Source organism: Athene cunicularia (assembly GCF_003259725.1).
Source record: "Athene cunicularia isolate RWA chromosome 13 unlocalized genomic scaffold, athCun1 chr13_part1, whole genome shotgun sequence".
In the NCBI taxonomy this organism is placed as follows: Eukaryota; Metazoa; Chordata; class Aves; order Strigiformes; family Strigidae; genus Athene; species Athene cunicularia.
In genome coordinates this window covers 20442774-20462448 of record NW_020799117.1, presented here as the reverse complement: position 1 = coordinate 20462448, position 19675 = coordinate 20442774, and the positions used below count along the sequence as shown (strand labels likewise).

At 43.1% G+C, this 19675-nt stretch overlaps 1 protein-coding gene across 2 annotated transcripts in view; it reads right to left on the bottom strand.

Annotated features, from left to right (window-relative positions):
- The window catches only part of PFDN1 (prefoldin subunit 1), a 34423-nt gene that overhangs the window by 10667 nt on the left and 4081 nt on the right, over window positions 1–19675 (bottom strand). For both annotated transcript variants that reach the window (XM_026857962.1, XM_026857963.1), the window contains exon 3: window positions 8445–8529. In XM_026857962.1, the coding sequence (XP_026713763.1) occupies window positions 8445–8529 (85 nt within the window). The remainder of the gene's footprint in view (window positions 1–8444; window positions 8530–19675) is intronic.

Genomic DNA, 19675 nt, shown 5'->3' with positions numbered 1-19675 from the left:
AAAAAAAATCCTAAAATAAGTTCTGGGATACATTTATTTTGAAAGCATCTCTATAGCTAACTTCTAAAGGATTTAAAAGGAAGCAATCAACACTCATGTTAATTATTCTCCTCCTTTTAAAATCTACAATTATGCACCTAAAAATAAAGGTAGGAACAGTGAAAATAAAGAGTCATCAAATTCCAGCTCTCCCTTCATGAAGCCCTTGCCCTCTCAGCTAGTTTGTGTGCTTAATTTGCAGTTTGCAGTGCAGGGAAGACTAACAAAGAATTACTAATTAATCAGTTGCTTACAAACTCTGGGAGTCTGAAAACTTGCTGTGGTGAACAATTGCTCCAAATGAAAGATCCAGCCGTGCAAATGCATACTCATACATGTGTGATATTACAAATACATGTCATTCCACCAAAATCAACATCACCCACAACCACCCTTCACAAAACTGTGGTGAGAAGTTAAAATTTTTATAAGCCATTCCAGGTCTAAATCAGTGGAATACCCTTTCAGAAAACTGGGAATGCCTTTTTAAATGTGATGATTTCTTCTTCCTATGCTTCTAAGATTACAATGTCATGTTTTGCAACCAGTGACTTATGCACTATTTAACACAGGACAACCTTCTTACGCAATTTTCAAAGCAGAACATATTCTTAGTTGATCTTTATCTAAGAAGTCTACCATAGGAAGCAGAACCAGTGTTTAAAAAAATACCCCTCCTGTCTTGTAGTTACTGAAGAGCATCACTTTTAAAGCTACAAGGGGATAGCTGCACACAATCAACTTTCATTTGTCTGGGATGACAGATGATGCAATTCAGATAAAAGAGAAACCACATAAAATACACGTTAAGTTAGGCTATAAGAGTACAGTCCTTTTGCTATCCTCACTTTTGACAAGTGACAATAAGACAGATGGTGAGGCTTTAAACATTAAGAATTAAGTCAGTGATTCATCACAGTCTTGAAAGCAAGGAATAAGGCCTATTGTTCATGTTACCATCAGAATCAGTTTAGGGGACAGAAAGAATTAGAGCAGAATTAGCTATGCCCCAGTTCCTCCAGTATTTACCTTAAATTCTTATGGCCCCAGTCCTATGTCAGAGGGCTTTTCCATAAAGAATGATTTTGTACCAACAGTGTTAGTTCTGTGTCCATTACACTCTCAAACTTCTCACTGTTTTAATATTTTAAAGCCTATTTTTCATTTCAAAAAATCAGGAACAACGCAGATTTTTGTCCCTGTAAGACAGTCAGGCTTATAGGAAAAAAAAAAAAGGAAAGAAAAAAGAAAGAAAAAAGAGCTTTGGCTACTCTCTTCAAAACAAACACCTTTGTGGAGGGAAAACCAATGCTAACAGCTCTGCCCATGCAGACTGTGCTCTGCTCTCCTATGGGAGAGCCTGTGGATACTCCCCAGCTGACAGCAAGCTTAGACAGGCAGCTCAACCACCCATGTCATCAAAACCCAGCCTAAGCCTCCAGCTTCGCAGCCCAAATAGCAGGGGCAAGCCCTCAGTGAAGGCACAGACTCAGGCCTGGATGACAGAAGCCAGAGTCAACATGAAACAGTTTCATAGAATCACAGGACAGTTTGGGTTGGAAGGGACCTAAAAGCTCACCCAATTCCACCCCCCTGCCATGGGCAGGGACACCTTCCACTAGCCCAGGTTGCCCAAAGCCCCGCCCAACCTGGCCTTGAACCTTTCCAGGGAGGGGGCAGACACAGCTTCTCTGGGCAACCTGTGCCAGGGCCTCAGCCCCCTCACAAGGAGGAATTTCTTCCTTAGATCTAATCTAAATCTGCCCTCTTCCAGTTTATAAACTGTTCCCCCTCATCCTATCCCTAGCCCCTGATGATGAGTCCCTCCCCCTGTTCCTGCAGCCCCTTTCAGCCCTGGGAGGCCAATCTAAGGTCTCCCCAGAGCCTTCTTTTCTCCAGCTGAACCCCCCAAATCTCTCAGCCTGTCCTCACAGGGGGGTGCTCCAGCCCCCCGAGCATCTTCGTGGCCTCCTCTGGACCCACCCAGGCAGGTCTGTGTACTTCTGATGTTGGTGCCCCAGAGCTGGACCCAGTACTGCAGGGGGGTCTCATGAGAGGGGAGCAGAGGGGGAGAATCCCCTCCCTCAACCTGCTGCCCACATTGCTCTGGATGTAGCCCAGGACACAGTTGGCTTTCTGGGCTGTGAGTGCATGTTGCTGGCTCACAGGCAGTTTTTCCACCCACTCATACCCCCAGTCCTCCTCCTTGGGGCTGCTCTCCATCCACTCCTCGCTCAGCCTGGATTTGTGCTGGGGATTGCCCTGACCCATGTTCAGGACCTTGCCCTTGCCCTTGTTGAACTCGATGAGGTTCACATGGTCCCACCGCTCCAGCCTGTCCAGGTCCCTCTGGATAGCACATCCCTGCCCTCCAGCATGTGACCACACCACACCGCTTGGTGTTGTCAGTGAATCTGCTGAGGATGCCTCAATCCTACTGTCCATGTCACCAGCAAAGATGTGAAACAGCACTGGTCCCAGCCCTGACCCCTGAGGAATGTCACTAGCCACTGCTCTCCACTTGAACAGCGAGACATTGACTCCTTTGAGTGCAACCATCCAGATAATTTCCCAGGAACATCACCAAGTCCAAATGTCCATGTCCAGAAGGACCTGCCCTGACACCTGTAGCTGCCTCAGACACCCAAAGCTATGCAAGATGAAGACTATTGCCTGGCCTGGTTCTCACAGGGGGTCTGGCAAGGCTCTTGCAGCTCACTTTCACACCAATCTCTGTAACTTGTGGAGGTCCCAAGCTCCCACAGCTTCCTTCTAAAAGGTTCATGCAAACCCATATGTTAATCCTACATGATAAATCCAGCCTCCATCTACAGCAAGCAGGCAAAGATTACCTCCAGGAACAAGTGACCCTCTGGAAGCATTTATTGTCTTTCTCTTGACCACAGAAAACATCTAGTCTCCTAACTCATAGATTGATAGGGAGAGTTAATGAAACTCGAAGGTATAATTCATGGACAAAAGAAGGATACCACCACTCTGAATTCCCAAACATCAGATACTGTAAAGTGAGGGGGTGTGGGGGGTGGTGAGGTGTGTGGAACAGAACAAATAGCAAACAAACAAACAAACAAAAAACTAAACACACCCAACACACAGGGGGATGGAAGTGGAATGGAACAAATAGCAAAGCAAAAAAACCCAAACCACCCCAAAAAAAAAAAAAAACCCCCCCCCCCCCCCAAGCAAAGCCCCAAACCTGAAAATGATCTGTGCCAGAGGAGTTTTGTACATGTTTGCAAATCATGACTGTAGCCAAGCCCCCAGGTTGCACGAATGGTTCTGGCTTGGCTCTTGTACAAACAACAGCAATAGAAGCACAGCAGCCTTCCTTAGAGCAGACCAGGCCATAAAGCCAACAGGGCTGACATCAAGCCAGGGACTGACCTCGGTCTGTGCGTACACTTGGAAACAAGGGGCAGCGTCTGTGACAACATGTGTTTAAAATCATGTCCTTGGTACGTGCGTGTATGCCAGCAATGGAATGAGAGAACAGCACACTCATCCAAAGCAAAATCTGCTCCAGGCTAAAGCACAGAGGGTTATTCTTGAGGCTTCCCCTCTCCAAATGAAAACAGGGGCACTCCTTATTTTCCCCTGTTTATGTAAAAAGCCCACCACACATTCCTGGGCACTGGCCTATCCTGAGCCAACCATGGGATGAGAGCTTCTATGCTGTAAATCCCAGGAAGAAATTGATCTAACTTGGGAACACCCTAACAATTGCTACCTTCTGGTGGTCGCTTAGTGGCCTGCAAAGTGCACCACAAATCTCAAGAGACTTGTTTTCACATCATTAAAGCCACCCTCAGAGCTGGCCTCCATGCTGATGGTTTCAGTGTAAAAACCGAAGGGCCATCCAGAGAGCTGCTGCAGGAGCACAGCAGAGGCACGCAGCCACACCAAGCAGGTCCCTTCGAGCCATACCTGCTCAGAGAACATGAACTCCCAGGCTCTGGCACTTCTCCCCAGCCACACCTCATCTGCTTAAATCTTTATTCCCACAGGGTAAGAAAACACTGTTGCGGCAACCATCAGAGGCACCCTGGTCGACTCATCAAGAAGGGGGGCACCACCATTACACCTGAGGGCTCCTGCAAAGCTATTTTAAAGCTCCTAGAGAAAGAGGATTAGAGAAATGGAAGCCGCAGCACGAGCAAGTTTGCATCAAGGCAGCACCAGGGAAGAAGTCTCTTGTTACCTCTGATGTCTGGTCACCATCAGGCATTGCAATGCAGTCACTTTTCAACTTTTCCAGGAAGGAGCCCTGCAACACCATCTAAGCCTTTAAATGCACAGCAGTGTTTGATTGCAGATGGTACATTTCTCCAACAATGACAAGAGCAAGGAAGATTTCTGTGTCTGATAGGGCAATGGGACATGGTATTTTAGGTATCACATTAAGAATTTCTGAACTAGAAGTCAAGCACTTAGGTATGTATAGCTTCCCCACTTGTATGTCCTGCTCCAGGTAGAGAAGAAAACCACCAACCCTTTATCTCTACAGCAGTAAACTTTCAGTTACCCATACACGTGTGAAAGAATTGCCTGGGAAACAAGCACACAACAATGTTGTGGTCAGAGTTTAAAACAAATCCAACTCAACCAGAAAGCTGCAGGTTGCTTTTGCCCTTTTCACAAGGGAGCTAAATTCAGTGGCACACAGCAGACAGAGCTGCCCAGCAAAGCCGCCTCCTTATTTGTTATTTTTAGCAATTTAGTCTGACAACGCCTGACAACTAAACATGCTGAATATAGCAGGATAGAAGGGGACTATCAGATATTATCAGAGAAAACACACAGTGATAATCACTTTCTCCACCCCTAACGAAGAATCAATTTTCCATGTCTTTATAACATCACAGAGTTTGTTCTTTTTAAAATGCCACATTTAAAAACAGAATCCATCTAGCCCCACAATGGAAACGGATAACATTTCCTGAAACAAAGCATTGTTCCACCCCTCACATATCATGTTTCCTTAAAAACAAGGGAAGAAAAACATTACTTGGTTTTTCTCCTAATACTGCACAAACATTGCTGAGCTAAAAAGAGTCTGTGCTCATCCCTTTAGAATGCTTTCAAAATAGATTTAACACATACCCCTCGTACTATGAAACACAACAAGAATTTGATAGTATCAGGACTGGAAAAATCCAATCGCCACCGCTGAGCAGGACACTTCCGATGCCAGTATGTGAGTGAGCCTATGCCATCACTCCCTGCAAGATTCAAGAAGGTTTTTGTAAGCCTCACTGGCACAGCATTTAAGCAGGCATGTGTATGTTGCCAGCAAGCCCAGGCAGTCTATTTGAATTCCAAAGGATTACACACAAATTGTGAAGTTAAGAATGCTACATACGTACACATACCTATTCATGTTCATACCTTAGCTGTAACAAGAAGGGTAAAGCTACCTTGCTTCTTCTGCAGAGTACCTGACAGGCTGTGCATCTGCCCCCTTGTACACATCCATACCCCTCTGGTGTTTTCAGAACACAGTTCCTCTCACTACGTACGCCCAATATATACTCCAGTCAAGCCTTATTTTCAGAACCCTGTATAATACAAATACAGGTCTGGTTCTCCTTGCTGCTTTGCCATGCAACAAGCAGCAGGGAGGACCAAACCAGCAGTATCACATCAATTTGGTGATGCTGCCTTGAAAAAGGCAATGCACCACTTCAGTAGCAGAGGGACCCAAGAGAGTGGAGTGACGGACAAGGAGTAACTTCAATTGTGCATTGAAGTGGAGACTATCAGAGAGGGGAGAAAAGCTTTCAAACCAGACGCAAAACCCTTCATTGTTTTCAAAGTTCACTCTGACAGCTGTGAATGTCAAGAAACCCAGCTCACATCTCTGAAGCAGCTTAAAGCTCACATTTTCTCAAACAGTCAGCACTCAGGAGGTCTCCTTGCTATACAGCTGGATGGATTTATAGAAGAGCTCAGCAGTGAACTCAGCCCTCTGCGCTGTGCTCCTCTGCAAACAGCACCAAGCTAGCAGTCAAAGCATTTCTCAACTTCAGGCTTGTATCAAAACTACACATTTCACAATACCCTGGCAATAGTGTTGTAATAGCAAGGCATAATTGTCTCAAGATCATGCTACATGAGTAACCAGATCAGCCACACTGTATAGATACTGGAGTATTATTCTGACCAGTTTGGTTCAACTATGAAAGGTGAGAAATGCGAGTAAATAATAAAGTAGTTAAAAATGTATAATATAAACCTAAGTTTTAAAATCCTTCTAGTTTTAATAGTGGATGGAGGGAAGTTTAACCTATCTTGGTTTTATATTTATTTTACAATGATGCAGTAAAAGCACAAGGTCACAAAGTTTCACATTCTTTCCTGCTTCTGTCACAACTTGTTTTCAGGACAGCAAAATCCCCTACTCCTCTGATAACTGCTCTCTGACTTGGACTCAGGTATTTCCCCTGAAATCTGAGTTTCCAGCAGTTGTCAGTCTAAGAGCTTGTCCTTTTCCATGGAGAATTCCAAGCCTAAGGGAAATCATTTTCACAAAACTGCCAGCCAGCTAGAAGCAGAGTAGTTAAAAGATGGACTTGAATATTCACTTAAAACAAGTCTTTATAGTTTTGGCAAGCTGAGCCCTACTATCCCATGGTTAAAAGGAAGAAACAGCCCATGTTGCAACCACCTTTCCATTCCCACCATCTTTTGAGACAGTCACTGTTGCTGGCAACTTCAGTTCAGTGGCCATAACCAGAGACTCAAGCAACAGGGAGCTATGAAGCAGAAAAACACGTCTGTGAAGGAGCCAGCTCTGAAGCTCTGTGTAAGAATGGCAAAGGTGGTAATTTGGGGAGAATTCCATCCATTCTGCTGAACTCAGTGATCAGAAAGTTCAGGGGGCAAGATCATTCCCCACCAGGAAGAGGAAGAAACTGAGATGCACAGCTGAAGGGCACAGTAGTCAAAAAGTTGACCACAGCCCAATGGACCTGGCAGTAAGGGACTCGATGGGCAGTTTGTAAACCACTCTAATCACTTCCAAATCCAGGCATGCTGCTACAAAGTTCTCCAACCCCAATCACAGGGCTGTCTTTGCGCAAAGCCACTGGCATCTGGGATGGCTCCAGAGTAGCCAGGATACAATCACTTTTATCACATAACAATAAAAATGACTGTGCCTTGTCTGCATTACCAGCATCTTAAGTATATAGCCTAGCCATGGAGTGCTTGTTTTCCCTGTGCAGAAAAAGTTCTTGTGGCCAGAAACACAAAACCCCTTAGCATATGGCACAGAAAACACTCCAGACAACACAACATATGGTAGTGTACCTGTCCTACAGCTCCCCAGGCAAGCTGAGTTTTAAGAAGGAATTAAAACAAATACAAACTCTACTTCTGCTAAGTAGGAGACAACAGAGACAGAACTGCCAGGTTAGAGCACCAACTTGTTATTCTTGCTTGTCCCTACTTAGCTGGTCTCCACAGTCACTTCCTCCAAAACACTAACAGATGAAATAAGTAGCTTGACACAATTCAGTCTTTGCTTCCTCTGTCATTCCCCAACACCCAAGGAACAGGGTTTTGTTTATTTATATTTTAGGGGCATTAGGAAAAAAAATACAGTATTGGCCTTGGAAAAGTACATTTTGAGCATCTTCTCTGAAGAACTGTAGCTGTACATGCAGCCAAGATTCACTAGATAACTTGTTTGAACATTGGAACTTGCGCAGACACTGTATTTCCTAGATACTCTTCTCTGCCTTGAATGTTCCAACCAGATAAACATAAGAACACAGTAGTGTTCTAACCACATCGTCAAAACAAAGTCCCATCTCCCCCTAGATCTGGTCTTCAACAGCAGCCACAAGGAGATGCCTAGGGCAGAGTGTAAGGACAGGGCAAGCATATTCAGTACTTCCTCCTCATACTTTCCCAGCCTCCAGGCATTTTTAGCTCGGGGACTTCCTGAGCAGGATGCCATTTCTACATATTTGGTAATTCTCAATAGATTTCTCTTCCATGAATTTGTGCAATTGTCCTGAGCCAGTGTAAACTTTTAATATCCACAGCACTGGCAAAGTTTCACACCACCTATCTGCTGTGAATAGCCACGTAAATAACCTTTTGCCAGTTTTAAACCTTGCTCCTATTAATCTCATTTGAACCCCTCATGACCACTTTTCATATCAGGACACACAACATTCAATCCCTCCTGGGGTTACAAATCTAGCAAAGAAAGAAAGAAACATGAATTACTTGTAGGTTACTTGTAACAGACACTATGTTTCACCTAGATAAAATCCTTCAAAATGAAAAGTACCAGGTAAAAACAGGAAATATAACAAACAGCATCTTGTTGACTGTCAATGTTCTGCTTTTGTCATCATTACCTGCCAAAAACTTACCTCTAATTCCTTAATTTTCTCTTCAGCTATTCTCTGTTTTTCTAAGAGCTGATTATGAATCACTCCTTTAGACTGAAGAATAAACCTACAAGTGAAAAAGAAGAGACAGACAACTGTTGGGGTATATTTTTTAAATGTTGTACACCTAGCTACACATAAACTACAGTGACCTCTGCAAAGTATTCATCCTCCACCTGCAGGTTCTGGACAGAGGCAGAAGAAATTGCTACGACAGCTCACACAAACCACCAGGCTGGCCACAAAGGCTCACTAGTCTCACCCATGATCTGGAAGAAAATGGATGCACAGATCTCCCTCTATCATTCAGTGTCCTTGAATGATCTGAAAGCAGCTCTTCACACAGCTAGCAAGGGGAGTCTGTCATCACATTCCCTTCAAAGAGATCCAAATCAGCTGATGGCATAGTCGAGGAAACCTCTCTCAACTGGTGAAAGCCATTCATTACCATTTTAGTGCTCACAAACTAAACCAACCTGCATAATAAAACCAAAGCTTTCTATAGAGAAAGGCTGACAGTTGGGGTTGTTCTGCCTGGAGAAGTGAAGGCTCCAGAGAGACCTTACTGCAGCCTTTCAATACGTAAAAGGGGCTTATAAGAATGACAGAAAGAGACTTTTTACAACGGGCTCTCATGACAGGACAAGGGGCAATGGTTTTAAACTGCAAGAGGGCAGGGCTACATTGGACATAAGGAAGAAATGGTTTACAGTGAGGGTGGTGAGACACTAACACAGGCTGCCCAGAGAAGTCGTGGCTGCTCCAGCCTTGGAAGTGTTCAAAATCACATTGGATAGGGTTTTGAGCAACCTGGTCTAGTGGAAGGTGCTTCTACCCATGGCAGAGAGGTTGGATAGGATGATGTGTGAGGGTCCCTTCCAACCAAAACCCTTCTGTGATTTGATGATAGAGACAGATGCTTCCACCAGAAACAGAGCCACAGTACACCTACTTTTACTTGAGCTTCTACAGCTACCACTGCCAAGCTCAGAGCTTGGCTTTAACACATGCTCACTCACCTCTGAATTCCCATGCCTTCGACATTCAGAGGCTTTTTCTGTGGGGTGGGAAGTGGTTGTTTTTAACTGAAATTGCAGCCACTAGTTTTCATTTGTCCTAGTTTTTAAGCGCCAAAAGGATTTGAAAGATGAATCCATAACATCTCAATCACAGCAATTCTGCTCACCAGCATGTAAAAAGCTGCCTGACTTGCTCAGAAGAGCCTCTTAAGGAGTACCAGAATCCAAAGCAGCTCTTCAGCACACGACACTGGCATCTCACAAATAGGTAAAGGACAACTAAGTTCAAATGAATTTTAGGAACCTTTCATAGTTGTTTTTCAGCCTTCCAGACATAAAGAATGTACAAGCTGCTGATTCGCCCCTTCCCTACTTAGAAAGTCCCCCAAGGGATTTAAAAGGAGCCTCCACGGGTCATACCAACGAGGTCAAGGTCTCCCTCCAGCACCAACTAGGGTCAATGTCTTCCTGCCAGGTGACAAGAGCTCATGCTTGAACAGTTAAAATGAGCAGCTTTAGACAGGGCAGAATTCCCCGTCTGCTACAGAAAAATCTGAAATCAGTTTGTAGTGCCTTCTCCCATGACAAATAGCATTATTAACGTGTTTGCTCAGGGCCTGGTAAACACAAATGCGGATCTGCTGCTTGGCTTGAAACCCAGCATACTCTGCACCAGCAACACAACAGCCAAAAGGAAAACTACCTGCCACATGCATTCCTGAAACGCATGGGAATAGAACTGCAGTTAATTATAACAAGTTTCCAATTAAAACTCTCTTTGGTGCTGCTATTAACTGCACTTAGCAATCGCCTCCTCCTTCTTCTCCTACTTCTCTCCCTTGATCCGCTTCACCTCCTCTTTTCTACAGTAACTTCCGCTTTATCTCTTACATTCCAATTTTCTCAAATCTCTCCTGGTTTCTTCCCAATCTCAGTTCATGTTTATTACTGGTTTCATCTTTGTTTTATATCTGTTCCTGATCTTTACAACACAGCTCACTCATACCCTCTTTGCCCCCTCACCCCCACCCCCTTCCCTTAGGTGCTCCCACAATCCACTTTCACATAGTGGTAATGTTTTCAGGTCCCAGCACATATGAGCCTGCTGAAATAAAATGCCGGTTTTGCTCAGTCTTGTGAAAATCAATTCCATGACCACCCTTACAGGGAAGAGAAGTTATTTACATTGCTATTAGATGCAGAGCCTGCCAGAGCCAGCCAGATGAGCTACTTTTCAGGACAACCAGCAACCACAGCATTCTGACTATCACCATGAGCCTGCAATGCCAAAAGAAACAAACACTAGTCTTCACACACAGAACCCCTGCAGATTTTGGGGTGAAGACTAAAATTTTGCCTTGCTTCTGCAGTAGCTGCCATTAGTGAAAAAGCTGCAAGATGCCCTCAGTAAACAAAGCCATGAGTCCTTTCCCACATCACAGCTTCCCTTAGCGTGTGTGTGTGTGTGTGTGTGTGTGTGTGTGTATGAACATTTTCTTAATTACTTCCTTTTTCCGTGGAAGCAGCGAAGAAGAACAGGATACCTTCTCATCTGCTCCCCCAAACTGTATAGCAAGATTGGTCATTGTGGTTTCACTGATGCACCTGGACTAAGAAACAAACACCAGCACAGGTTGATCAATTTTCTCCCATGCTGCAGCTGGGAAGGTCCCAGGCGCTGAGCAGTTCTGGCTGGCTGAGAACCACTACGGGTACTAAAACCTTTGAACAAACAAGTGGCTGACTTCACTTCTATTCTGCAAATGTCACCAGCAGTCATCCAGGAAAATATCCTCCCTTCCACCCTCCTGCAATGCTCTGGCAGACATGTGACAGCAAATTAAAACTGGATGGCTGAAGTTAGCGCTGACGAGACTTATGTGGGCAGCTGGGCACAAATACAACCACCCCAATTTTATTTGCCATAAAATAGTGGGCTGGAACCTGTGTCCATTCACATACTGGCTCAGAGAAAAATCAAATGTCCCTGACTTGGCCAGCAGCATCCTTCAGAAGGGTCTTCAACAGCACCAGCTTCAAGCCACCCATTTTAATTCCCTGTTACAAGACCATCAAGCCCTCAGCCTAAAGCACACAGGTGCTGCTACATAATCTGCTAACAGCCAAGTTTTTTTAAGTTGAAGCTATAAATCCAAATCCACATTTAACTTTTTTAATCTGTGGCTTCACTTTCCAACACAAGAAGGGCTCAAAAAAAACCTCAGTGTTTTACCTTCTAGCTTGGGATGCACACATTATGGAGAGCTTGGCCAAAGTTTTTACCTAAGGAAATAATGTGGTTTATGGCAGCACTTGGGAAATGCAGAACCTTGTTCTGCTCATTAGGTAAGAGGTGCTGCAGGGCAGTTGCAATAAACTGGAGTTTAAATTTAATCTGGATTTCATTCTTTCAATTGCCCTAAGTAAAACACCAACTTGGTATTTTTCCTTTTCACCAAGCTAGAGAAATAGGGCAGTGTCATTCTGCAGCCTGATTTTACTTAAATGTGGGTATTTTGTTTATTAATTTTTAAGCTCATGAAAGAACCATGGGAGGTTCTGAGGACTCAGTGGTTCCCTGAGTGAGTTTGTGAACAAGCCTTTCAAACACATGAACTTCATCCACTGCCTGGAGGGACACCACCAGCTGAGAACTGGTCCCACAATACAGTCACCACATCCAGACCCGATGAGACACTTTCTGCTCTGCAATGCTGAGCTTGGCAGATGACATGACTAACACCAGCTCCCTGACATGGGTCAGCACCGAAGAGCTACCTCCACAGACCACTCTGCCAGAGCCACTTCAGGAGGCTCCAAGAACCTGTGCACTGAACAGGGATGGCTTTTAAGTATTGATAGTCCACAGAAAACAAGCAGAAAACCTCTTCCAGATAAGTGAGTTCACTCGTGTCCACCTTCTCTCAGTGAAGTGTCACAGCACACACTAATACATCTGTAAAACACAACACCTACACTATCAAACATGAAACAATGATTCAGAAAAGTGTTCGGCACTACAGTGGCAATTACAAAGCTTAGTAACAACCACCTCCTCACACAGGGACTTTTTTTGCTGTTGTTAAACAACACCAGAAATGTCTGGATCAGAATGGACAAGATCAACAAATGTCAGCTGGCCACCCATTTCAAAGAGAATAGCTAGGATTCCCTAGAACAGAGCAGGATTTGCCCTATTCCAGATACTTCACAATTTTTCCAGTGTCCCTAAAGGTAGAAACTCAAAACAAAACACAGAAAAGTAGAAAACAAAGCTACAGAGGAGTGGGGGCCTCAAGGACAGCAATGTTCAGCCAAACCTGGGCTGCCAACAAGAGCAGCTCTATAACAGTGAAGTGTTTGCAAATCATCTGTACCTAGGCGCTCTGGTCTCCTGGTGACTGCTGGTTCGCAAGTGCAATACAGGGAACAAAAATAGAGTACAAGGGAACTGAAAGAGAAACTACACTCTAAATATTCCTACTTGTTTCTATTTTCCTTCCTCTGCTAGTTCCACATTGGGATTTTTGTTTCCCTAAAGCAGAGAAAGTTGTTTTTTATTATACTCTGAGACTCATTGCTTGTTTCCTCCTGGAGGGATCTCTTAGCCCCTTCCCAATTATAAAATTTCTGGATACGGTGCCCATTTGTTCATTGTTTATACAGCACTCTCTAATGTCTTGGTCAAAATGGTCTTCAGGCTCTAGTCAGGCTGGTCAGCAATGCTGCCAACTTCATCATCTGACTGCTCCTTTGTGTCACACGTACACACCCAGAAAGTGATGTTTGTACAGCATAAGTAATTCCATAAGTCACTCTGTTTGCACCAAAATGTACTGTTTTCTTCACTTTAAGACATAATATTAGATACTGAAAGATTTGTCTTAACGAGTGAGGTTATGGAGATGTTTGTTCAGCACACGCCACTCTTCATTATGACATACAAGTCATTAAAGTTATTAAAGGTGGAGTACCAGTGATGCTCATAGTGAAGGTTTTCCATTAAGAACCCCTACTTTCAATTACTTGCAACTGCAACCAACTTCAACCTTTATGTCTGCAATGTTTGGTGGCAGGCATCTGTCTCGGACGCAAGCGCTCTCTCCTCTTCCCATTCTGGTGAGGGAACATGGTTCAGGTGTTTCTCCTGCACGGCTTGCCTGTGCAAGAGGCTGTTCATATTAAACTGTTAAAACCAGGAGAGAAGGAGCCACACAACAGGCCATGGGGCTCCCTTCTGCCAGGCTGCAGAACAATTCTTCCCACTTGGGTCCACGTAGATCACCACAAGAACCTGTGCAGGGTACCAGGGGAAGCCTTTGCTTTTCCCCTGACTAACACTGATATACATCCCTCTGCCTAATTTCTGAGAGAGATGAGTTTACAGGTAGGAATGCTCCCGTGCTATTTTGCCAGAATAATGATGAATGACAGACCTAAAAATCCATTCAACCTCACTCCCAGCTCATACAAAAGGTCATTATAACTCCAGCTTTATGGTTCCCATTGCATTTGGGAAACTCTCTACAAAAACTTAAGATACTGAATAGAAAACAACTTTGTACAAAGCCATAACATTATTTTAACATGTTTATTGTTTTTCTAAAAAAACCTAACACACTGTGCTATAATGCAGCACAGTCATTTACATGGAGTATCTTGCTCCTTGAAACCAAGCGTTTTCATTAGACTACTCCATGAGGAAAAGCTGGGCTAAGCCCAGTCATGCCCTCATCTATTTAAAGAGGCTTTTTAATTCTGAACTTGCACCGCTGTTCAGGCTTTGAGCATACTCAATAGAGGATTACTGCATTTTAAGTACTGTTCAAAGCCAATGGAAGAAAGGCTTCCAGTGAACTGATCCCAAGCAATCTAAGCTTGACTGAACAGAAGCTGGCTGTGCACAATTGCAGGCACCCAGTAGTGCCCTTCCACCCTCCTGGGGTCTACTTTATGCTTCTGTAAACGATTCCCTATGCAGTTCATAACAGGCAGTGCTTATACCCCAGCAAATTCCAGTTTTAGTCATCCTAGATTAATCCAGTTCCAAACAAGACAAGGAAGCAATATTGAAAAAAATAAAAAGGAAAATCATGACTAATTATAGTTTGTGCTGCCACCCTTCATGTCTAAGAGTTTCACATTTTTCAGTCTGATTTTGAATTTCCCATTCAACAGATCATATACCTTAACTAGAGCTTGTTCAGAAACAGCGGGAGTTGGAACAGATGAGTTGAAGCTTTTCCTATGTTTGCTTTTATTTTAGTGGTCAGTTGTCTCACTGGGTCACTCTCAATATAGTTAAACCTAACTATTCCTCCCTTCCTCCCTGCCAAAGCAGCACATACCTTAAAGCAAAACAAATCCTGCAGCTTATATTGGGAAGATTATATATGAATACATTCCAGGAGCAGCAGTTTATAGTTCATGTGTCATTTTAGTACTGCACTGAGAGGTGGATATGCACGAGGAGCTGTTTGGGAAGGAGATGTGTGTTGAAGCATGCTGGCAGCACCTCTGGTGGGGAGCAGAACCTATGCAAACAGCCTGACAGCACTGGAGCACACAGAGACCAGGATCAGTACTGGAAGCAATCCAAACCAAATCTTATGTAGGCCACAACAAATGTTCACCTGAGTAAAAGTTACCCTTGTAAGCCATAAAGCTATTTACGTTAAGGAGCTAAAGGAAGAGAACAAGCAGTGCCACACTGTTTACTTCCTCAAACCTCTCCACAAACTGGCCCAACTTGTCCATCCTGCCCTGCTGAGGGACAATGTGGTTTGTTCTGCGCTTCAGGCCATGTTCACACTGAGTTTTAACTTTTTTTTTTTTTTTTCCTGATCTGTCAATAGCTACAGCATATTACGTTACCTCAAGCCAAGATAGTAACACAGCTTGCTAACAGCAGTTTCTGCATTGCCAGACACTTAACTAGACAGTAGATTTATACCATTGTTCGTGCTTGGTTCTTTAAAAAAAGAAAGCAAGTTCTTTAAAAAAAGAAATACCTCTAAGTGTGTATTAAATATAGCACAACCCAAAATAATAATAAACTGTGGTCCGCTTTTAAAGAACATCAATCCTTTTCGAAGGCTCAAACAACATAAATGGAATTAAAACAAAAAAAAAAAGCAAATGCCTCCTCTATCATAGAGGAATTAATAACATTTGAGATTCAAACCATCTGGGGAAGGCAGTGTAAACATGACTGCAGTTCATGGAGGTAAAATCTCTGTGAATATTTCTTCCTCACTGTATCCCTGCTTTAGTGGTATTATCTTCTAATTTTGCTTTAATGTAATTTTTCAGTATGTAGCAATGATGACCTGTTGTTTATTTAAGTAAAGGAAACTCGAATGACTAGAGCAGGCCTACTAGCAGATGCCCTTGCAATAGACTTTTTGCACTCTAGGTTGCACCATATTAAAGTTGAAAGCAGCGGCAAACAGAAGCAATTTTTCTAATAATAGGAAGTCAAAACTCATTTGTAATTTCCCCTATGTTTTTATGAATTCCTCACAATGGTGACCACCCTGGTCAACCAATCCTAAGGAAATTTCTATCTAAAAAAACCCCTTTTTTTCTATTGTGATCAGAAAGGTGAACTTTGTAGTAGTAGTTATAGTAAGTAGTAGTAGTAAGTAGTAAATGAAGTGACATGGAGATACTGCTATACTCCGACAGGTAAACATGTTTGCTCTTCTCAGCAGCAGCCCTTCACCAAGAACCTATATAGGAAACCCAGCAAAATCAGGATACATCTCTCGAAGTAAATCCATCCACAGTTGCAAGAAAAAAAGCCAAATGCTTTGTGCCTTGCCCATGAAGAAACTCTGAAATGCTAAATGAGGACAAAGACTCAATTATTGACTTGTGGTTGTTAAATAGCACAGCCTTGGCTTCTGCACATCCCAAATCCTGCTACAACAAAGCATCAAAGAAAAAAATGCAACAAACATCACAGAAGTGGACGTAAAGATAACCAAGTCAAAAGAATTCAAGTATAACACTAACACCAAGATATTTCTGAACACTAGCGTTAACTTAGCTAGCACTAAAACAATTACACTGTTGTTTCCCAATCAGTAAGAACAAAGTTTGTAGAATCAGCATTTGTGGACCAAAAAGGCTGTATGTTGTTTTGGAACACAGATTTTTCTCAGAAAGCCTGATTTTTTTATTATTTTTTTAAACTGGCTGAAACATTCTGTTAATTCAGCAAATATTTTTGGAGAAAACAAAAATAAAAATTCAAGACAGCAGTTGTAGCATTCCTGAGTTCAGCACTTTGGTTCTTGCATCTCTGTATTGAACTTGCATAAAATAGCAATCTCCTCCTACAGGACTGGTTTCCTCATACATTACTTCAGTGTTTTAATGTAGGGGTCATGAAGTGAATCCTCCTTTCAGGCTTTGAACAGGCAGCTAGGTCAGAAGATGCTCAGACATAGATTTCTCATTTGTATTAAGGCTGTTCCACATAAAATGTACGTATTACACTGACATACATATGTCAGAGACTGACTCTGGGCATCTCCACCCAACAGCTGTGGGCCCTGAGTGTTGGGTCCCTTGTCACACCCTGCCCTGCTGGCTAGATATCCACTGATACCACACCTGGAGGGCATCCCCAAGCAGAACAGGGATGCAACAGGGACTCTCTCAAGTACTTCTTTGGTCCAGTGATTCAGCCATTCTCCTCTGCCATAGGAAGGCCAAATTTTAGTGTTTGCACTAAACGAGATATAGAGCCCTATATTCTGAAAGAAGTGCTCTAGCATTCAGTATTTCTCCAGGGATTCCCAGGGAACACGTGATTCCAACATTTCCTTTAGGAAACAGGAGGAAAAGACTCAAAATACAGTACTTCAAACCCACTAAATACGAAAATAAATGGAAGTTCCTTGCTGTCTCAGAATACCAGAGTGACATTTTCAGTGCTTGGAGAACCAGAAATAGGACAGCCATGTTCCCTATTTTTTTTTTTTTGCAGTCATTTGCAAAGCAACTAAAGCAGGAGCAGTTCAAGCTCCCCCAAAACATTTAATACTTGTCTAGCATGCATCCAAGAGAAGTCTGTACTACTGAAGCAACACTTGGGTTGTCATTTGTAGAGATCCCAGATTTCCTCTTCCTGGAGTTAGGGACAAAATGAAGGTGCCTTACTACAGCCTTCACTCCCCACAACAGTCTGACCTCCAAAATGCTGCCCTGCAAGTGCAAGACTTATTGAAGGCTCTGGCACATTGCCGATGGATCACAGCAGATCAAACTGTCGCTTCCAGCAACAGCAGCCTGAACGAGCAGTTTGCTTCTATTCTGACCCTTAGCTTCTCAGTTTAGATTTCGTGTCATTTACATTTACTCAGGTAGCTCCTTCCTCTGTGTTGTCTATGTAACAGGCCGAGAAAAAGTTAGGGATAAAGACAAATGTTATAGGTTATGATTCTAGGCCCAACAAAAAAATGTTCCTAAAGAGTTAAATGTTTCCAGGCAAGGGAGACAAGCATCAAGCAAGAGCTGTATCACTAATCTTCTATCACAATGCATGTGGAGTAGGTGGGGGGGACTATAACTAACAGGTTTAGTTCAAGTAGGGCTAAGTAAAAAAACCTGGGTGTTTTCAATTAACTTTTTTTTTTTATTTTAAGACCCTTTTTTCTGCTACTTCTATGTTTGACAAATACTGACTTATCAGATATGCCCACTACCAGTTCTCTGTTTAAAGTTTATTTTTTAAAGAAATACAGCTGCTTCCTAGACCTGGACAGATAAACACCTTGTATGCAAGCCATGAAAACCTTTTCTTCTCTGAAGTTTCAGTATTGCGTGGAAAAAATATGTAGAACAGCAGGGCAGAAGGGCTATAACTGGACCCTATCCAAGAGATTACAACTGAGCAGCCCAGGGCAGCAGGAATAAACTCAAGAACTAAGTGGGGGAAGGGCAGAGGGAGTGCTTTTGAGAAATCAGCAGAGATAAAGTTGGAAAAGGAGCCTGTGCCCAAGAGAACAAACTCCCTTTCCGATCTAGAACAGAATCCAGGAGTGCAGACTCCCAGTATCCCACCAAGTTAACCATGAAGTCCACTGACCAGTTGTGCAACTCTCACTCCTGGCCAGCCAGAAAGAGGATGACAACCAATTGCTGCCCCTTACTTCACTGCTCAAGTGAAAGGCACCTCTACAGATGACTACTGCACCACCCCTGCATGCATCGTTTCAATTTTTGCTTTCTGTGACAGCTCTCTAAAAAGATCTTACAAACTTTTACAGGCCTACTCACACATAACACTGTGAAGAACACTCTGTGGGCTGCAACAAAAATGAGTAGTTTAAAATAGAGAAAAACCTGAAATAAAAAACAACTGGGTGATGGAAAACCTTATGGATTATGCACAGGTCACACCATGTAGCCTCTGATTCCTCACACACCATCTCCCAACACCCCTGTCTTGGTCAACATACAGCATAAACCGTGGTCAAGTAGCAAGCAGCTGAACACAAATTTTGTTTTCTTTGCAGTTCAGTGCTGGATTGTACTTAGTAGACACACCAGACTTTTTGTGGAAAATAAGATCTTCTATTTTTTCAACAGCTAGATAGAGGAGCTTCAAGTTTATAAACCACATATTGACCAGAGGCTGATAGCAACATGCTTGTCCCTGGGATTCATTTAGGTTTTGCAGCACCTGTCAGCTTCTCAGCAGCTGGGCTTCAGCGCTGAGCTCTGCACAAAGCATTACCCAAGGAGACAGGCAATAGAGAAGCCACTCAAATTTCACAGACCAGCCTATAATTAGTAACCAAACCATAAAGATTAAGCCTTGCGTGTCCTTCAGTTCTTTGTAAGTTTTTTTGAAATGTGAGTGGGAAGCACAGTACAGCTACCATATTCTGCAGCGGTCTGTGCTCAATCTCATACACGCACAAAAAGTAAAAATGCACCTACTGCAGCTGTATCGAATGATGACTGCTGCCTTCAGAGGTTCAGGAAAGAGCTTACAATGTTTTATGATGTCTCACTTTCAAACAAAACCAAGAATTGCAGTTAAAGCAGGAACACATTTAAATCCCAGGAATGATCAAGAACATTTAATCCTCTCTCAGGTTTCATTTGTGTATGATTCAGCCACCAAAAATATGAATCACTCTTAAAGAAAAAAAAAAAAAAGAGTCCAAATCATATTAT